General features: G+C 45.0%; 1 protein-coding gene across 1 annotated transcript in view; it reads right to left on the bottom strand.

The window, feature by feature from the left end:
* Positions 1-21,333, bottom strand: part of HYDIN (HYDIN axonemal central pair apparatus protein) — a 304,337-nt gene that overhangs the window by 41,034 nt on the left and 241,970 nt on the right. Inside the window, exons 54-65 of the mRNA XM_069456333.1 lie at positions 20,514-20,613; positions 18,965-19,064; positions 17,113-17,281; positions 16,358-16,596; positions 14,732-14,849; positions 11,565-11,769; positions 10,769-11,004; positions 8,368-8,519; positions 8,090-8,279; positions 4,186-4,288; positions 3,692-3,979; positions 2,509-2,651 (exon numbers count right to left, since the gene is read on the bottom strand). Coding sequence (XP_069312434.1) covers positions 2,509-2,651; positions 3,692-3,979; positions 4,186-4,288; positions 8,090-8,279; positions 8,368-8,519; positions 10,769-11,004; positions 11,565-11,769; positions 14,732-14,849; positions 16,358-16,596; positions 17,113-17,281; positions 18,965-19,064; positions 20,514-20,613 — 2,043 coding nt within the window. The remainder of the gene's footprint in view (positions 1-2,508; positions 2,652-3,691; positions 3,980-4,185; positions 4,289-8,089; positions 8,280-8,367; positions 8,520-10,768; positions 11,005-11,564; positions 11,770-14,731; positions 14,850-16,357; positions 16,597-17,112; positions 17,282-18,964; positions 19,065-20,513; positions 20,614-21,333) is intronic.

Genomic DNA, 21,333 nt, shown 5'->3' with positions numbered 1-21,333 from the left:
TATGTAGATTGACTTAAACATGTATAAGAGGTTCTTAGATAGAAATGTAATCATAACAATAGGAGCAACTAATATTTACCAAACTGTTAACTTGCTCCAGGCACCATTCTAAACCTTTACACCATTTCACTAATCCCCACAACAACCCTATGAGAGGTAGAGCTCTTACTCCTGCTTTGTGGACATGAAACTTGTAACTTGCTCGAGGCCATTAATATCGGAAGAGCTGGATTCATACTCAGGCAGTCTGGCTCCAAATGCCGCACTCCACCACCTTAAACTTCTTCATCAAATACTATCTATACAAATTATGGCAGATGAATACAGTATACTAGCAAAACTCAGAAGGTGTTCTGGGGACCCTTGGGATCCCCAAGACCTTTTCAGGGGTCCATGAAGTCAAAACTATTTTCATCATAATACAAAGATATTATTTGACTGTTTCAGTCTTATTTTCTCAGGAGCATACAATGGAGCTTTCTGGAGGTTACATGCCATATGATTTTGCATCTTGTTGAATGCAAAAGCAGATATGAGAATCCAGCTGTCTTCTATTAAGCCAGATATCAAAGAAATTTATAAAAATGTAAAATAACACAACTCTTCTCGCTCAATTTTTTGAAAATATAGCCATCTTCATGAAAATGTGGTATTTATATTAACGCGTAATGGGTTTACTATTATATTTTAAAATGAATACGTACATGCTTTTAGATATTCTCAGTTTTAAATTCTAATATGGTAAATACTGATACACATAATACATACAAACAAAAGCTCTTTGGGGTTCTCAATAAAGTTTAAGAGTATAAAGGAGTCCTGAGACCAAAAAGCTTGAGAATTGCTGAAGTATAACCAGATACATGGGATATCCAATTTGGTCTGTACAATAAAATAATTTATGATTTAGTAAAAACACACACACATATGCCTACTTATCTACATATATATGATAGTCCTATCATGTTTCTGACAGATAAAACACTCTCCTTCCTCTGGAAAATGAGGGGAGAAGAGAGCTTAATACTCCCCAAGGCATGCATGTGTGTGTGCATATATGTGTTTGTGTATGTAAATGGACTATAAGAAGCTTATCTCTGCCTTCAAAAACAATGCTCAAAATTAGATTACCCTATTAGATTATACCGTGTTTGTTTCCTGGCAGGTAAAATGCCGATAATACTAGTATTTACCTTATAGGGTTGTTGTAAGGATTAAATGAATTAACCAAGTCTTAGAACTCTGTCTAGTATATAGTAAGCACTCAGTTTACACTAGCTACTATTTAGGGTAGGATTTGGGCCACGCTGGGGTTGGAATCCATCAGGAGGATTCAAATGAACTTTACATCCCTTCAGGAAGCAAAACTTATTCCTAGTAGCACTCAAAGATTTCAAAGTGACAAAGCAGAGTCCCCAACCTCCTTGCATCATCTCCCTAGAGTGCCAAGCTTAAGCAGCCTGGCTGTGTGTAAACAGAGCAGGGGACAGTGAAGACATGTGGGTGTCCCAGTGTCTTGGGAACTCAGATGCGAGCTGTCTACAAAAAGCAACCACCGGTCAGAGGCAGTGATCTGCTACAAACTTGTCGTAGGCCTTGTTCAATGGCAAGCTTTGGTCAGCAATTCCTAAAATGTGCTCTGTGAGATACTAAAAGAAGAGGTTAGAAAATTCCAAGTCAAACAAAGTTAACTAGGGTTTGTTTTTTTTTTTTTTTTTTTTTTGAGACAGAGTCTCACTCTGTTGCCTGGGCTGGAGTGCCGTGGCGTCAGCCTAGCTCATGGCAACCTCAAACTCCTGAGCTCAAGCAATCCTTCTGCCTCAGCCTCCCGAGTAGCTGGGACTACAGGCATGTGCCACCATGCCCGGCTAATTTTTCTCTATATATTTTTAGTTGTCCAGATAATTTCTTTCTATTTTTAGTAGAGATGGGGTCTCACTCTTTCTCAGGCTAGTCTCAAACTCCTGACCTCGAGCGATCCTTCCGCCTCGGCCTTCCAGAGTGCTAGGATTACAGGCGTGAGCCACTGCGCCCGGCCGACTAGGTTTTAATCTACTGAAGGATACTGGGAATCTTTAAGGGAAAGATGTAATTTGCACCATTTTCTAAAACTCAGTTGTCCACAGAACCCACCACCCCAATTTTAGCTTTTGGTGAAGCACTTTGGAAGGAGTAATGCTTGAAAGAACACACACCTAGAGACGCAGGTCCACACTGTGGGACAGGAATCCTGGGACCCATGTTCATCTACACAGGCCTCCGTGGAATTCCTCAACATCAGCCTAGCAACAGTGTTGGCAGACTTCATTCTCTGTCTTCCCCTCTTAACCAGGGGGGACATGAACAGTGTGCTCAGCACCAGGTATGAGTGAGGATGGTCCCTGGGCTGCCTCCCAGCCTGAGGTGCCTGCATCCCATTGCCTGCGTCCATGGCAAAGGGCTGATAATCAGATGGGGGGTGGCTTAGGCCTAAGGGAGTCCAGAAAACAGTGAATGGTTTTCACTTACCTGTGGGGAGAAAGTCACTGTAGCTAAAACGGGCCATTCAAACCGTATCACGTTCACGTGGCTGTGATTAGTGATTGTGAAGCTCACATTATAGCTGTTCCCAATATGGCAGTCCCCAAACTGGATGTGGTCCACCAGGGAAGCTGGGGGTTAGAAGCAAAAGGCTGGTGAGTCCGCCCAGCCTCCTTGGAGGGCCTGCTCCCGCAGTACTTGACAGACACTGTGCTTCACCCTTATTCACTGTTTATCTGAAGTTCGAATTTACTGAAGACTCTCGTATTCTGATTTGCTAAATCTGCCAACCCCATTATAGGTATGAAATCTGATTTCTGAACTTAGGTTCACTGCTGGATCCTGCTTGAGCCCTGACAGGAGAGAGTTCACCCCATAGCTGCAAACAGGGGTGAAACCCCAGATATGTGAGGAGTGTTGATTGCAACACATGCTGTATAGACCACCTACTGGTATACTCTAGCACTGTAATTAAGCTCCTAGAAAAACTGTGGCACTGTGTTTATGACTCGCTGTACAGTAGTCAGCCACATAATTAGGCTGCTTAACAATTGCTTTTTGATGATAACAATGAAGTATATGTTTCCTACCCCAAAGAATATGATCAAGTAAATGAGTGCTTGATAGACTGTAGAACGGCACTTTAAGCTTTAATACATACGCAAATCACCTAGAGATCTTGTTAAAATGTGGATTTGGATCCAGTAGGTTCCCATTTCTAACAAGCTCCCAGGTGATGCTGGTGCTGTAGCTTCAGACGGATCATTGAGTAGTGACGCCATGGAGAATGAAGTTCTAGAGGTGGACCAAACCCACACCCTCTCTAATCTAACAAGACAGGCAATGCCAACCCAAGCCAGCTAAAGGATACAGACAGGGAAAACTGCTCCCTAGGAGCAGAGTTTTTCTTATTAATCTTTGCAACTCTGGGGCTGAGCATGCTACCTGGCACACGCACACAGGTGCTCACACACATTCGCTGAGTGAGCACGAGAATTAATGGCAGGATGGATGCAGTGACCAAGGCAGGCAGGACAGAGCACACAGGCATGAAGAGGAGCTTCATTCTGAAATTCCCAGGAAGCTAGCCAACCTGTTATTTAAATTTCACTCTCATTTAAAGTGACCGGAGAGCCAATACTTGTCAACAGCTCACTGCTGTTTCTCCTACCTGCCACCAAGTCGACCACAGTGTTGTCCTCTGCCATCTCTACAAGCTCAGAGACACTTGTGGCCTCCTGGCTGGTGGGAGTCACCAGCCCGTGGATGTTGTCCAAGGTGATGTCATCCTCATAGCCCTCTCCCACCGTGTAGATGATGGTCTCCTCGTACTGGTTGTTGATCACTGACAGATGGATGGTGCCTCGCACCCTCCCAACCTTCTTGGGGTGGAAAAAGACATCAATTTCAGCTGTATTTCCAGGAGAAATAACCAGGGAGGCTGTGTGAGCTTTCTTTGCTGCAAAGAGAAAAGAGAAGACATGATTTACAACCAGTTAAAAGAAATATGTACCCATAAAGACCCTGAGAGAAGGGAAAGCAGCCCTAGCATGAGCACGAACCCCAGCTAGAGGCCAGTGGTGACGAGACTGGGCCCTGAATGGTCCCCTAACCAACCAGCCACCAAGAACCATTGCCCTCTAGAAGCACCCTCCCCCCACTTACCCTTTTCATTTGGTTTGTTGTCCTCTGTGATGTAGATGTAGGAGGTAGTGGGCCTCCCTTTCAGTGAGAAGACTCCTAGCCGGTCGTGAAGGTCCACATGCAGCTGGCAGAAGGAAAGCGGGACTGAGTACTGAGCTTACAAGGCTGCTCATGGGCTTTCAGTGTGGGCTGAGACACTGTGCTGCATTTGGGGCAGGGTCCCCAAAGGTCATTGTGCCTAGTATTCACTCTTTTGAGTTTCTTATGAAGGGAGGGAAATAATAATTATTAGACCTGAAGGGGACAAAAGAAAATTCGGTCTGATCAGCCCTTGTTATTTAAGTGAGGAACTGGAGGTTCAAGGAGTGTAGGTAATTTTTCCTGATCACGCAGCCAGGTAGTGTCAAAATGGGGTTTACAATGCCTCTTTTATTAACAGACAAAGTTGTAGGACATATACTAAATTAATAAAATGGACATGAATACTTGTAATTCTATGAGGGCTTGCATGAATGTCAATTCCTAAAAAACCAGTATCTCCTAGGTACTGTGCATTAGTTGCCTGATAGTGTCATGTTGAGCATCTTCCTAAGATAAGAGAAAAAACAAGGTAGGCATTTGACCTACTTAGAGAAAGGGGTGGTTCCTGGCTCATTGGAAGGAAAATAAGACTAAAGTGACACATCTGATTTTAGGTCTGAAAAATAAGCAGACCTTGTTAGAAGACAGGAATTCTGGCACCATCATGAACAAAGTTAAATAATATAAAGTATGAGGCATGAAGAAGGAAAAAATAGTGACATCACATGGGAAGCAAAAAAATATATATTTAGAAACAATTTTAATAAGAAACTATATGGAGGAATTATATGTAAAAAATACTGACATAATAGAAGATCTAAATATATGGGTGGAAATCCTAAATGTTGCTCTTGGCAGAGAGTCTGAATACTCTAAAAGTAGAAATTCTCCCCAAATAGTTCATAGGCTTCTCAATGGGATTTTTTCAGGAACATTATAAAATATTCTGAAGTTGATTTGAGAGACTAAGAGGCAAAACTGTTCAGAGAAATGACGAAAATAGGGAGTGAGTGGGTAGGAATTTACTGAACTAGATGCTACAACATTTTATAAAGCCACACTAATGGAAACAATGCAGAGTAAAGGTAAACTACGTAAACTGAATTCAAGACAACAAAAAATGCTAGACTAAACATACAAAAACAATTTGAAAGCATCACAGGGCTAAAAGGATGATGAAGAATAACTAGACCAAGATCTGTGAGAGCCTAGAAATGCAGAAAGGCCAGTCTGACTTTTTAGGCTGTTTTTGTCCTGGAGTACTTGCCAGTCGGTAAGAGGTAGGGAGGCTTGTCTGTGCTTTTGATGGTCTTTTGGTGCTAAGAGGGCAGAAGTCCAAGGCTGTGAAGGCAAGAGTGCTTTCTTTGCTCTGGGCTGGGACTCCAAAATATGCACCAAAAGATGAAAGGGGAGCTGGATATAAACCAGCCTTCCTAAGTATAGCATTCCTGCTCTGAATCATCTTGGTAAGCCAGAAAATATCAAACCCTTAATCTGGCTTAAGGTGATCCTGAATTCCTAGTGTCCCAAAATGCTAGGCAGAAGCAAATGAAAATTGTCTCTGAAGACAAAATAATTTCTAAACAACTTTTCAAATGTAATACTCAACACACGATCAAGAGATCCAGGCACATGAGGAGACAGGATAATATGGGCAGGAATGAGCAGAAATATCAGATATCAGAAACACAACCACAGGGACTTTGGATTTTGGAATCATCAGGCACAGACTGCAAAAATGGCTATGATTACCGTGTTCAAGAAATAAAAGCCATGTCTGACAATTTCACCATGAATCCAGAAACAATAAAAATAAATTATTCAAATCTAAAAAATAACCTAACAATAATTTTAGAACTGAAAAAAATAACAACCTAAGGACTCAATGGAAAGGTTTAACATCAGATTCAATATGGCTAAAGGGAGAGTTTATAAATTGAAGACAGGTCAGAAGAAATTATACAGAATGAAGCCCAGAGAAAAATGAATGGAAAATACAGTGATGTTGAGAGACACAGAAAATATAGTGAGAAGGTCTTCTACACATTTAATTGGCATCCCAGAAGGAGAGATGAAAGAGAATGGAATTAGATGCATTATTCGAAGATATGTCCAGGAATTTTCCAAAATTGATTAGACATCAATCCATAGAATCAAGATGTCTGGTGAATTCTAAGAAGGATAAATTTAGAGAAATCCATATCTAGACATATCATAGTAAAACTGCAAAGAACAAATACAAAGTGAAAATGTTAAAGACAGTCATCAAGGAAAAGAATGTCTTAAAAGAACGTGGACTTAAAGCTGACATCTCAGCAGTAAACAATGGAACCCAGAACACACTGGAATCATATCTCTCATTTGCTGAAAGACAACAACTGCCAAACCAGAATTCTATAGCCAGTAAAAATTACATTAAAAACGAAGGATAAATAGAGATTTTCAAATAAACATGGAGAGAATTCACCACCAACAGACCCCCATTAAGGAAATACTACAGAGTGTTCTTCAGTTGGTAGGAAAAGGCTTTCAGATGGGAAACTGGATATGCAGGAATGAAGAGCAACAAAAATGATAAATATATGGATAAATCTAAATGAGGCTTGATGTGTCAACAATAAGAGCAATAACAGCAAGAACAATAGTAATAATATAATATATATATAGAATCCAAAGCCCTCCACAGTCGCCCCATGACTCTGTGCTTTTGTCGTTATCTTCCACTGCTCTTCTCCCTGCACCTCATGCTCTCGTGAAGCTCGGTGCTTACTGGTTTCCTGCCAGGACCGCACACTCGTTTTGCTTCTGGGCCTTGCAGTTTTCTCTCTGTTCCTGGGATGTATGAACTTCATGCCCACTTGCTGAAACCCAGTGCCCTGCAGATGTCATTTGCAGTGAATTTGCCCTTTATGCCCTAGATGAAACCAGATCATTTTCAAGAGTCCTATAGTCCTTTGTATAACACTTCCACAATTTACCACTTTTTTTTTTGTAAAATTAAAACCATAATTTAATCATTGAATCAAAAATCCCTTTAGATGTTTTATCTATCACCCCTAATGGAGGTTTTTTAATTGTATTTTCCTCATTACAAATGCATTGTGATACACAATGGAATATTATTAGGCCATTAAAAAGAAAGAAATTATGTCACTTGCAACAACATGGATGCAACTGGACGTCATCATCTTAAGTGAAATAAACTAGGCACAAAAAGACAAAGATCACATGTTCTCACTTATATGTGGGAGCTAAAAAATCTGATCCCAGCGAGGTAGAGAGTGGAAAGACAGAGAACAGAGACTGGGAAGCGGGGAGTGGGGGCGGGAGGGAGGATGAAGAGAAGTGGGTTAAAGGGTACAAACATACACTTAGACAGAAGGAATAAATTCAGTGTTTGATAGCAGAGTAGGGTGACTAAACAAAAATGTATTATACTTGGGAGATGGACACCCTAAATATCCTGACTTAATTACTATGCATTATATACCTCTAACAAAATTTCGCATGCACCCTATACATTTTTACAAATAAAAAATTTTAAAAAATGCAACGTTTCTTATAGAAAAAAATTGAAGAAGATACTAAGAATACACATAATCCTGCCCACTCACCGCATGTGCCTTGCACAGTGGTTATTAGTGTGTCATGTAACCCGGATTCCTGCATTCCCTGAGGACAGAGACCATGCCACATGCCCCTCTGCATGTCCCTGACACATAGGTTAATGTATGGGGATCCTCTAAGAAGTCCCCATTAGGATGGCAGAGAATCCAGCGTCAGAAGTCTAACTTCTGGATGATTCTTCCCCCTCTCTGCCCCAGGCTTCGCGCTCAGGCGGTACCTGGGCGGGGATGGTGCCGTTGTTCTTGAGGATGAGGGGCAGCTTCTCTGAGTGGCCCAGCAGAAGCCTCTTAAAGAGGAGCAAGGGGTTTCCGTGCTGGTTGTGGAGAACGGGCCGCACGATGGTCACCCGAGGGAGGTTCCCATCACCGGTGATATCAAACACGAGTCCTCTGTTCTTGGCCAGGTTGCTGCAGGGAACAGGAAGATTGAGGCCTGTCAGCCTGGCATGGCAGGAATGACATTCCACAGAGAGTGTGGCCCGGGGCAGGGGGGTACCTGGGCAGGCCGTCCAAGGTAGCCTCAAAGATACACTGGTAGGTCTGCATGGTCTGCGGCATGAAGGACACTGTGGCAAAGGCGTGTGAGCGGCTGGCGATGCACATCTTGTTGGGTTCCACTTCAAAAATGTCGATGATGCGGGCAAAGGGCTGGCAAGGGAGAGCAGAGGCCAGGGTGAGTAGCTCCTTTGCATTTACTCCTGGCTGCTGTTCTGCGCTGCTGCCTGCCGGGGCTCGCCCTCCTCCAAGCTCTGTGGCGGACATGCTTTGTTGCCCGCAGAGTCACAGTCCGGGAAGCAGCAGCCTGGAGACCCTGGGGCCCGCCCCTGTGCAGTATCTCACTGGATTTCTTCTAGACCTGTGACTTTTGACTCACATAGCTGAACTAAGGCAGTCAGATATTCTCCCTGCCACCACACCACAACCCCTGCCACTGAATGAAGATGCCCAGTGAGCGCTGGAGGTTACACTGGAGCTGAGCTGGAAGCTGGCTGAGCCGCATGCAAGGTCGGGAAGACGGACTAGAGAATGGAGCAAGGCAAACACCCTCGAAGACAAAGACACATGGCCCTTGAACACGGACAGAGCATCTGCCGGTCTCCTGAGGGCCGGATTTCAGGTAACAGTTTCAGTCCTAAAAAGTCCTGGCTATGAGATGTGTCTGAGGTCATTGCCATAAACCTGACTTTGGTTGGCTAACCTGAGCAGGTTTCTGCTCCTTGTAACTCCAAGAACCTTGGCCAGAACAGCACCCCTCCCCCCTTGCATTTTATTTGTTCCCATCTTGTGGCGGTGTTTTGGGACTATAAGGACCCCTGGCAAGGCCTTGAAAGGATGTTTCATTCTTATGGGAAGCAGGTGGGATTCCCTCTTGTTCTTAAGCTGAGGGCACTGAGGTTTCTTTGCTCTCCGATGGATCCCCTTCAGGTCTGCAAACTGGAGAGGAGACCGTGTCTGCAATCCCCTGTTCTGAAGACTGTCTTTAGACATCGGGCTTGCTCGCTGTCTATCATTTTGGTACAGAATAGGGAGAAAGGTGCTCCTTGGTGTCCCAAATAAGGTCAGAGAATAATGACTGGATGTCACCAGGGCCTGAGGCAAGTCATAAAAGGGATTACATAGTCCCCTGGGAATGCACACTCTCTGTATAGCCCTAGGCTGACACCAACCTCCTTGTGACCTCCCCTCCACCCTCAGCTGTGAACACCACCAACCCTGGGTCATAAGGACTTCCTGAGTCCAGATTGCACCTTTGGGCAGAGAACTGAAGCAGCTGATATAAGACTGCATGGTATTTGCTGCACATTCTACTGGAAAATTAGGATGACAGAAACCCATTGATTAAGCCCCCTCTTGGCCGGGTGCAGTGGCTCACGCCTGTAATCCTAGCACTCCGGGAGGCTGAGGCAGGTGGATTGTTTGAGCTCAGGAGTTTGAGACCAGCCTGAGCAAGAGTGAGACCCCGTCTCTATTAAAAAAATAGAAAGAAATTATCTGTACAACTAAAAATATATAGAAAAAAATTAGCCGGGCATGGTGGTGCATGCCTGTAGTCCCAGCTACTCGGGAGGCTGAGGCAGGAGGATTGCTTGAGCCCAGGAGTTTGAGGTTGCTGTGAGCTAGGCTGACACTACAGCATTCTAGCCCAGGCAACAGAGAGAGACTCTTGTCTCAAAAAAAGAAAAAAAAAAAAAAAAAAAAAGCACCGTGTTGATATTCTGAATTTTCTGTTCCACTGCGAGGATAAAGGGTCCCAGTATGATCTGACTCAGAGGAATAAGGCAGTTTCAAGTCTGGCAGACCCTAAGAGGGGCACTTAGTATTTACCTTGTACGTGGATGAAGTTTGGCTCTGGGACCTAGTGGAAGAATTTAGCCTTTTTGAGCCTCGGTTTCTCTAACTGTAAAATGGGGATGATAATACAAAGTCTGAGGAGTTGTCATGAGGGTGAAATGACATGAGACAATAACTGTATTCAATCAGTCAATCACTTAGCACTGTGCCTGTCACACAGGAGGGCTCAACAAATGTTCCCCATTCCACCTTGCCCTTGTCTCCCTTAGCAGGAGAACATGCAGCTGGAGGTCTAAGCTGGTGCCTGTCTCCGGCTCTCCCCCAGGCTCTATCTAGGCACACAGGGAGCGTTTAACGGGTAAGCTAGTTGCTCACTGGCGCCTACCAGTGTATCACAGGGGCACCTAGAGGAGACACACACTGGGACAAATGTATGGCCCTTGGCCTAGGGGACACTGCCCAGTTACCGCACATAACTTCTAGCAGGGCCCAAGAGCCAGATCGTTCCCACTCATGTCTCGAGGCCCCAGAGCAGTGGCTTCCTGGACCTCTTGCCCTGGCTTTATGCCAGCCATGCTGGGCTTGGGCCACTTGGAGCTTTTTACCTTGGTGGAGACAGGCTTAACTACAATGTTGACATCACAGGCGATCTTGCCCACATTGCTGATCTTGAATCGAGCCTTGGCCTGATGGCCCACCAGGACATTGCAGAAGATGAACTTATTCTCATCCTCCACGAACAGCCCCCCACTCTCTATGGTCTGCAGGATGTGGTGTAGGTTGGGGCTGGTACACATCTGGTGCTCCTCAAATATCGAGGCATTGTCGTCAGTCACAAAGGCTGGGGAGTGAAGGGAAGACTGTGAGACACTGCCCCATGGCCAGAGTCCTGGCTCCGTAATTCCTAATTTGGAGCTTTGGATTTTCACAAGGGAGAATCACAGAGAGGTAAGGGAATTCACACAAGGGAGTGTGAGTGAGGGGACAAATTCTATCCTGTCTTCCTCTTTTGTACTGTTCTTGCTGGTTGCCATATCCCAATCGGCCTTTTGCTCCCAATGGTAAGATCTGAGATCTAGGGTGGGCTTTGGAAGGAAGGAGGCATCTGGCCCACTTTGTGTTCTGTGCCACAGCCATGTCACCATGATTCTCAGATAACACTAGTCATCTGAGAATCCAGGCCCAGACTCGAGGAGGCCAGGAGTTTGAAGCTGCACGTCCTCTCCTAGGTATGCATGCCTTGGAAAAATATGGCTGAAGACACTAGAGGAAGTTCTAAGGTCCCAAGGAAGCAGCCCAGCCACATTTGCTAGACATCTTTGGAGAAACTTGCCTGAAGGGGAAGGGGTATTACAAATGCAAGTCTGGTGAATGGTACTGTTCAAAGTGAGTGGCCAGTACCTGGGAGACAGGCCTCAGCCAACAGAGTGTAGGGAATGCCAGAAGGCTGGTCTCCCGGGTCTCGGTCGGAGATATCAATGGCTATAAGCTCCTCACACCTTCCCACGGGGTCAGCCACACAGTCAACAGTGATGACCTGCTGTCCGCCAGAAGAGATGGAGCCAAACCCGGGGTACACGGTAAACATGCCGTGGGAGAAGCGGGCCTGCAGCACAAGGGCGAGAAGGAAGAGGGATGGAGGCAGCATGGGTGACAGAGTCTGAGACCTTCCGCCAGGGCTGTGAGACGGGGTGGAGAAGGGAAAGGGGGCCTTCCCCACAGGCACTCTCTGGCCCCTGCGCTCCTCCTCTTGGAGTACCTCCTTCCAGGCACATTCCTTCTGACCAGTCATGTGTGATCCGAGGGTTTGAGGGGACAGACGGTTTCCACATCGTACAACACTTCTCCATCCAGGTGGGGATCACGAGCAGAGGGTGCGGAATGGAATAGTGATTATGATTATGGGCATTTGGGTCAGATACTCCTGCATTTGCAGCCCCAGTCCTGTTATATATTAATGGTTTATTTTGGACAATTTACTTCTCTGAGTCTCAGTTTATTTATCTATAAAATGGGGCTAAAGCTCTTACCCCAGGGCTTTCTGGGGGCTTCAAGAATAGGTGTGAAGCAAGTAGCACAGCATCTGGCAAAGGATGTTGGTGCCTTAGCTGACTGGCTCTTCCCCCTCCCGCTTGTAGTCTTCAGGATAACTGTAGAATGTGCTGAGAATGCAGTGCCCTAAGACAAAGAGGAACTCTCCGGAATAGCCCCGGCTTTGTCTTCATCCCTCCTAGAACAGGATGCCCTGCAATTAGCTCAGAGAGCCAAGTTTCTCTGTGGTATAAAACCCAGGCCAGAATGCTTTTGGGGTACCCCAGATGCGGTACAAAGTGGGGTATGCACAGAAAAGACTCCATCTGCCCCGGGCAGCTTTCTTGAGCCTAAAGGGACCATCTCACCACGAATCCTAGGCTTCTGTATGTTCTTGCTGCCTATCTGTGAGTGATAAGTTGGCTTTGCCTGACTCGTGCCAGTGTTCTGTCTCACTGGATTCGTACTCTGGCAGTTGGGTTTGTGCAAAACCTCTGGCAGCTGGGATTTGTGCGGGGCCTCCTGCTAGATCTGGAAACCTCAGCAGAAATCAGCAAGGTGGTTAGTGTTGCCTCCCCACCCCGGGGGCGATATAAGTGCACGGTATCGGCAAAGGGACTGTTGATTTGATTAAATTAAGAACCTTCCGATGGGGAGATTATCTTGGATTATCACGGGCCCAATGTAATCACAAGGGTCCTTAAATATGGAAGAATGTTAGAGGGAGATGTGACTATGAGGAGGCTGATGTGAGAAGGACTTGACCCACTATTGCTGGCTTTGGAGATGGTGGAAAGGGACCACGAGCCAAGGAATATGGGCAGCCTCAAAAGCTGGAAAAGGCAAGGAAAGGAATTCTTCCCTGAAGTCTCCAGAAAAGAACATAGCCCTGCCAACATCTTGATTTTAGCACTTCTGATCCTACAAAATTGCAAGATAAAAAATTTGTATTTTTTTAAGACACTAAATTGGTGGTAATTTGTTAAGGGAGCAATAGGAAACAAACACAAGAATTCCTGTCATCTGTCTTCAAAGTCACTGATTCTTTCCTCTGTCCCCTCCATTCTGTTGTTGAACCCAGCCCTTGAATTTTAAATTTTGGTTATTTATTTTCCAATTTCCATTTGGTTCTTCTACCTTCTCTTTCTTTGCTGAGACTATTTTTAAATTTTTTTCCAAGCATGTTTATAATCGCTCATTGAAGCATTTTTATGTTGGTTTCTTTTTCAGATAATTTTAACACCTCTGTCAGCTCAATGTTGGCATCTAGCATTTGTCTGTTTTCCTTCTGTTTGATATCTTCCTGGTTCTTGGTAGGAAGAGTGATGTGCAATTGAACCCTGGACATTTTGGGTATTATGTTATGAGACTCTGGGTCTTAGTTAAGCCTTCTGTTTGAGCTGGCTTTCTGACACTTTTCTGGCAGGGAAGGAGGGAACTAAGGTGGCAGCCCAGACTCCTCACTTGGACTTGTGACTGCTTGGCAGGGGTGGGTGTCCCAGTTCCCCACTAGTCCTCAACGAATACCTCCCTGGTGGGGAGGGGTGAGAGTGCCTTGCTACTGTTCCACTGGTGCCACGCGGGATGGAGAGGTCCTGTGACACCGTTCCAGCAGGGGAAGGGGAGGGACGTGTCATTACCACTGGGTTGGGTGGAAGCCAAGGCTTTCCATGGAGTGTCTCCATAAACACAGTGGCTGGAGGGAGGGGCTCTTGTCCCTGGCTAGTGGGAATGAAAGTCTTGGTGTCTTACTCACCCTTCTCTGACACCACCCTGGCCAGGGGGTTGGGGTACCTCATGACAGCCTGGAGAGGGTGGAATCTAGACTCCCTAATTGGCCTTTGCAAACGGGGTGGGGTGGGACTAGAGCTTTTTCTTTGATGTTTGGCTGGAGTAGGACAGTTATTGTCTAAAAGTTTTCTGTCTTTCTAGGCCACCCCTTTCCTGCTCCTTGGACTAGTGGGAATAGGCTTGTGTTGGGGCTTTTTGTCTGTGTCTGTCGATATTTCAGGATTGCACCCAGTCTGAAGGACACATGAAGAAAAAGAAAGCTAAGGAGCCAGAAACCTTGCTACTATTCCCTTGGGCTGCAAAGACCCCAGCAGGCCTGGATTCCTCTCTCTACTTTTCAGAGTCTGAAGTTTGTTTTAGACGTCCAGGGTTTTTAGCTGTATTAGGAAGAATAGAGAAAAGTATGTCTCTTTGATCTTACCAGAAGCAGAAGTCCTCAAATCTCCTTTTATTTAGGCTGGATAGGCTGTTTCTTATAAACAAAAGGTTTTTTGATTAAAATATGTATGAAGAGTTGAAACAATTTTAAGGTAATGGGGAGCCAATGACAGTTTTGAAGCAAAGGATACTCAAATGAAAAAGTCATGACACCTTAGCTTACAATGAACATGACATTTCAAAAATAATTTCTTAACATTCTTGCCACAGTAGATTCCAATCCTGTTATCCCAGGGAGGTATTTGGTGGTGAGGGCTAGTGGAGAGGTGGCCTCCCTGGGTTCCTGTGACAAGGAAAAGGGCACTCACCTGGCTTGTGATGGTTATGTCTTTCTGCATCGTGTCAGAGAATTTGGCTCCTTTGGAAAGGCCGCCCCTGTAGAAGGTGTCGCTCTCCCGGGATCTCGCATGTCTGATGTGGCTGGCTCTGATTAAAGAAGCAAGAGTACACCCTCGGATTGGGTGGTGACATTAGATGCCACCTGTCTTTCTGCTTGCAGGGTCCCTTCTAGGAATGGGGGGAGGGGCCTTTCTTTGCCCATCAGAGTGGCACAGTTCGCTTGCTAATCACTGACCAAACTCGTTTAATAATTGGAAAGAAACTATACAGTCATTATACTTACTGTAATAGCTATGATTTATAAAGACATTGAAAATTACTACAAGCAAATAATTTTTAAATGCCTACTTGAGTTCACCGGAAAGCAGTGTATGGCAAATTATTTGTGGACGTCAAATCTTCTACCTAATCTCATTTTAAAAAAATGAAATGGAAAATAGATTAAACTCTGTTCTCTTTCTTCACATTTAGGGTCATGTTCTCTTTAAGGTTCAGGATAAGCAATAGTTCAAATATAAGTTTTGGTAACTGCTCACTTCCCTTGAAGCTAGTTTACCCAATAATTAGTTAGAGATCAATTCACCTAAAATATTCCAATGTATTTGAGGTGAGTCTTAAACTTTTAAAATGCTCAACCATTCACTTGCTTAATGATCAGCACACCTGAAATTCAACCCCCTTTTGCATGTTTTACACGAAGTTGTGCATGCTAAGATAAAAATAAATTAAAACAAAAAACAATTTAAAGCAAAACACAACTAAGTTACAATCATTGCAAACATTACTAAATTATTATAAAATAAATGTAAGAAATTAGGTTGAAATTGAATTTGGAAAAAAGAGACTTTAGACAATTTAACTCCGTATTTCTTAATATGTTCAAACTTTGCCAATACAGAAAAGGACAGCCACGAAAATAGAAAAGATTACAAACAATGTAAAGCTGTATGTCTGGCTTAAAGCAATTAACTAGAAAGTCCAAATTAAGTTAGAAGTGTCTTGGGAATTGGTAAAACCAGTCCTAATTTTCCCAAAAAGAATAGGACAGCCGAGTGGGAGCCAAAAGCACTCTAACTATTAAGGTAGCTGTTGTCAAAGTGTCTTCATGGGAAGAAGACGATAACATTCCCTGGTAGACTGAGGCATCGCCCCACTTTATCTCCTCCACGTGCCCCGGGTAGCCTTTGCCGTCCCCCATCATGAAGCACAGCGACAATTTCTTGCTGTTATAACAGTCTCTTGACATCCTACAGAATGACGGATACGACAACGATCCTGTCAGTCCTTCAGCACCCCAGAGGCACTAGGACAGCAGACGAAATCCTAAGCAGAAGACTTTTGCTTGTGTTCAACTAAAATTTATCATGTATTTGACAGAAAAAGTCTAAAATCTGGAGTCAGAAGATGTGGGTTCAGAACCAAGCTCTACTGGTGATTTCCTGCAGAATCTTGGACCAGCCATTTCTAATGTCTTAGTGACCTAACCCACAAAAGAGGATTGGGTGGATTTAAATAAGACATAGGAAAGTTCTTTGTAAAATATAAAGCATGAATTAACCGGGGAATAGAATAAGTTAAGTACATACTCATCTTACCCTTTCTTTTGATAAATAGTGTTCTCCCCTGTCATCCTAAAAAGGGCATACTTGAAGTCAGTAACACCTTGGTTTTCTATGGTGAAGCAGATGCTTTTACGAGTGCCACAGATCAAAGCTCCAAAGTTGATGATAGAGGAAGGGCTGATGTTGTACTTGGAGTACACCGCATTCACAGAAATCTTAATTGGGATGCTGGCAATGATCTCACCTCCTCCTCCCATACTGGGCTCAATAATCTAGAAAGGGAAAAAGAATTAGGAAGATGTCAGCCACCGGTATAGCTACAGAATTCCTGTGATTGTCTACTTCATTCCCTATTTTCATCACTGACATGAAGCCAAGTTCTTGATTTCACTATCTTTGTATTAGTGCATCAACAACAATACCAGCAAACACTAACACAGAGCTCACTATGTACCAGCCAAGGGTCACCGTGGACCAACCTTTCCTCCTGTTTTCAGTTCCCTACTCGTCTCTAGCATTGATGACTGAACTCAGCTTCGTTGTCTCTGATGCTCCCCAAAGACTTCGGGACACATTTCCTCTCTGTCTCTATTTCTGATGACTTTGCACACCTCCCACCTGACCCACCAATGCTTGCTAGTTGGGACCAAACCCCGGTGGATCCTATCTTATGCCACCCAGGCCAGCCCTCCCTTCCCCCCTGGAGCATGGATGAGATTAAGTATCCTTTTCAACAGGAGGCCCACAATCCTGCCATCAGGTCACCGTCTCCCTTTGAGCTGTCTTACCTGACAGCGCAGAATGGGCTGGTGCTCGATCTTCACTTCCTTTGTTGCACGAAAGTGTACTTGGACATTTGTAGGTTTTTCTGCTGTGGTCAGTGAACCCTTTTTGGGTTGTACTGAGATCATGGAATTTATATTTGTTGTCAAAATCCCTACAGAGTCCACAGAAAAGCTGAAAGACAAGAATAAAGAGTCAGTTTAAGTCATTATCCAGGGAACTCAAGACACGAGAGAGGAGGGCTGAGTGCCTGCCACGTCTCCTGCCTCTCCCGGTTAACCACTATGCCCAGAAGTGTCCACTGTGCTTTTTACTCTGTGACCTCCCCTCCTTAGCAGGAGTGACTGGACCAGGGATTGATGCTTGAGGTGAAGATAGCTGTCCTCTATCCCATGGTCAAGAGGGGCCCTCAAAGGAGATCTGTGTCCAACAGGGACACCTGATACTGAAAAAGGACCACCTAAACACTCTCTCTCTGACTCTCTCTGTCTGAGACTGAAAGCGGTACACACAGAGGGAAAAGTGACACAGAAACCAGGGGTCTAAGGAGAGAAAGGGGAGGGTGGGGCAGAAGCCATGCTACAGACGCACTAGGAAGGGGAGTCATGGCCCGACAGGGGTGAAGCAAGAACACAGAGAGAAGCTGCCTCACAAGACTGGCAGAGGGACCAGAGTAGGCACAAGGACCGTAAGCAGAGGTGGGACACCTGAAATTTCTGTGGGGGTCTGAATGTCACCCCCACGCTCTAGGAGACCTGGTGGATCAATTGCTTGCATGCCTGTGCTTCCTCGCTTCCCTGCACGTTCTTTCCATGAACCCCTGATCACCTGTTTCAGCCTGAGGTGACTCCATTCCATGCAACTTAAAAGAGTAGAGTTAATGCCCCTGTCATAATCTAAAACGAAATTCACAAACAGGCAAGATTCCACTTAGTGCTAATTCCAAAGCGACAGTGGTCTTTTTTCTGTTTTTTTTTTGTCTTTATTTATATTCACTTATTTTAATTTATAGTTTCAATGGTAGTATGGAGGTGGGAACTCTTTAATTTTAGCATTCTTTTCTTTCTTTCTTTCTTTCTTTCTTTCTTTCTTTCTTTCTTTCTTTTTTTTTTTTAAGAGATTAGGTCTTGCTATGTTGTTGGCTCAACTTGAACTCCTGGCCTCAAGCGATCCTTACACCTCAGCCTCCCAAGTATCAGGCATTAAAGGTGTGCATTATCATGTTATCATGAATACACTGAATTTCTTCCAAGTCAGCAGGGGGGAAGTCCTGTTGTCAACTGTGAATTCTTCTGGGGGAGGATCGCCTTTCATAGAAATGGACTAGGCCTGAGCCTGAGGGGCCTCCCTGATCCTATGCTTCATTTTTAATCTCAAGGGATGAGCCCCAGCTGGAGCTGTATTCTGCCAAGACACTACTTGGATTCTATAATATGATGGTTTTTAAAATTAAAAAAAAAAAAAAAAAAAAGGAAAACTCTTTCTTCACATGAAATCTTGTGCAGAAGAGCACCTTGTAAAGCAGGTAAGAGCTGGCAGCCGGCAGGACAGACAGCTTGAGGCCAGGTCCCCCCTCTCCAGTCTCTCCTCCCATGCCCCGGGCCTCCTCCCGCCCCCCACGATCCCCCCACTTCCCCCTGGTCTCTTTCTCCACCCCAGACCCCTGTGGCTCCAGGTGCATCCAGAGGGCCCTGAAAGGTCTCTGGTAAGCTGCAGAGTTGGGAGCTCTTAGCAGCTGAAACTCCATTCATCTGAAGCCAAGGGAGGCCAAAAGTAGAGATGGTTCTTATGATTTCCTTTAAAAAATCTCCAAGACGTTTCCCGGTTCTCCGCCTGAGTGGGTGGGATTTGGGTCACCTGAACATGATCTCGTATCTGCCACGGTTCTTCAGCTGCAGGGGCTGCTTCACCTCCTCCATGACCTTCGTGGTCCCGAAGTCCAGGCCTCCTTCAGCTCCTGCAGAGGCCGGGCCGAGTGGGGAGGGGGGAGTGGGCGGGGGATGGAGAGGCAGGGTCCCACTGAAGCTCACGTGGAAAACCCAAGGTGCCAAGTGCAGAGGATTTGCTTTCTGCAGACACTGTGGCTAGAAAAGCCTCAAGTCATTGAGTTTTGGCAAACAAACGACAGACACTGCTCTTGGCCCAGGTCAACAAGGCGGCCCCCTCTGGATTCCACCCTAGGATCGTTGTCCCTTCATGTCTACCATCAACTAAACATTCAAGTATTTTAAAAAATATTTGTTTAAAGTGTATAATTTACACAGTTGGGCTATGACACATACATTTGTATTGTTTTACATAGCATTACATCTCCCCAAATCATTAAAAACTCCTCATAAATGTGATACTAGTGGCTGCATAATATTCTATGATATGGCAGTTCCGTAATTTATAATATTGGTCCCATAATACTATTATTCCCTTATTGGTAGACCTTTAGGTTATTTCCAACTTTTCATTATTATAAACAATGCTGCCATAAAGGATCTTTGTACGTTTGACTACTGGTGTCTGAGCGAAGATGTAGCTCTCACATCCTATGACTCTCGCTGAGAAGGGGACCATCGGGGGACGGAGGGGCGGTGGAGAGTCGCGTGCTAGAGGGACAGCTGCGACCCCTCGGGTGTCAGGGCAAGTGTGCTGGACAGAACAACAGCTGCGCACCCCCACTCCAGCCATCCTATTCCCCGGAACAAGTGCATACGCTACCTTGCATGGCAGGGGGGAATTAAAGTAGCAGACGGAATTACCCAGCTGACTTTAAAATACAGAGATTAATTGGGATTATCTGGGTGGGCCCAGTCTAATCACAAGGGTCCTTAGGAGTGGAAAAGGGAGGCAGAAAGAGGAGACCCAGAGGCGGCGGCATGAGGAGGACTTGGCCGGGCCTGGCTGGCTCTGAAGACAGGGGAAGGGGACTGTGACCCAGGAAGACTTGGGCAGCCTCTAGAAGCCGGGAAGGGTAATGGATTCTCCCCCAGAGCTTCCAGAAAGGAACACAGGCCTGCTGACACCTTGATTTTAGCCCTGTGAGACCTACAGAGCTGGAAGAGAATAAATTTGTGTTGTTTTAAGCTAGAAAGTTTGTGGCAATTTGTTATGGCAGTGACAGAAAAGTAACACAGACAGGAAGGGGGGTGTTTACTATCAAATGACTGCTCAGGAAAGAGCTCTGCAAATTTTATATTTATGGCCCCCCCTTGCTATCTTCAACTGGAAAAATTATGATGTGGAGTAACGTTGCTAGCATTGCTCTGGGGCTCACATCACTGTTGTCCTGCAATTGTCTCCTCCCCGCCCCCAACCACCACGATACTAACAACACACTAGCCTTTCTCTACACAGAAATACACTACAGGAAAAGACACAACTTCTAAGCACCCTTTCCTTGAAGGGCTCAACAGACCTTTGGGGAAGGTGATGTCCAAGGCAATGTCGTACGACTCTGCAAAGACCGGGATATTTTCAATCTGAACAATGCCAACAAGATTTTCTGGATCTAAGACCTGTCAGGGTAAGAGAAATTCTTCAGTAAAAGCAAGATCCATGAGGTGCTTGGAGCCTGAGATATGTAACATGCAGTTGGTTTAACGAAGGGGACATGGTAGGGGGTGTTTTTGAAATGTATTGAGCCGTGGGTCTTTTATTTTCACTAAGCGTTTGGCGGGATTAGTGCTTCTCATAACACTCTTGGTGTAGACGATGCCGGAATGAGGGTAAGAGACTGTGTTTTTTGTTGTGTGCTTCTACCGGGTTTACATTATTTGCATGATTGTTGCTACACTACTGAGGTTTGGGCTGTGGGTAGACATTGCAAAAAAGCGGTTTTTGTTTTTGAACTTTTAAATCAAATAAATCTGAAGAGCGTTGTTCTGACAGTTGAAATGGAAGAGTGTATACTCGAAGTCATCCTTGCTCTACTCATTTTATAAATCTGATCGTTCTGCTCTTTGTGACTCAACCTGTGGAAAAAGTGCTAGATTTTTCATATAAAATAAGTGTTTACTGTTTGGAAAAGTCAAATGTTTTATTTATGTGAACATCGATGATTACTGCTAAGACCCCTGGCGCCAGCTGCGCACTGACCCCCGTGGCCATGCCCATGGGTGGTCCCTCTCTTGCTGTCCTGAGCACCTCTGAACTGGTGCAGCTGTCAGCCCAACTCAACTGTTGGCTCTTGGGGCCAACCAGGAGGTGCTGGAGGGTCCGTTTGTCAAGGGAAAGTG

Source organism: Eulemur rufifrons, chromosome 23 (assembly GCF_041146395.1).
Source record: "Eulemur rufifrons isolate Redbay chromosome 23, OSU_ERuf_1, whole genome shotgun sequence".
Classification (NCBI taxonomy): Eukaryota; Metazoa; Chordata; class Mammalia; order Primates; family Lemuridae; genus Eulemur; species Eulemur rufifrons.
This window is presented reverse-complemented; position numbering and strand designations above follow the sequence as displayed.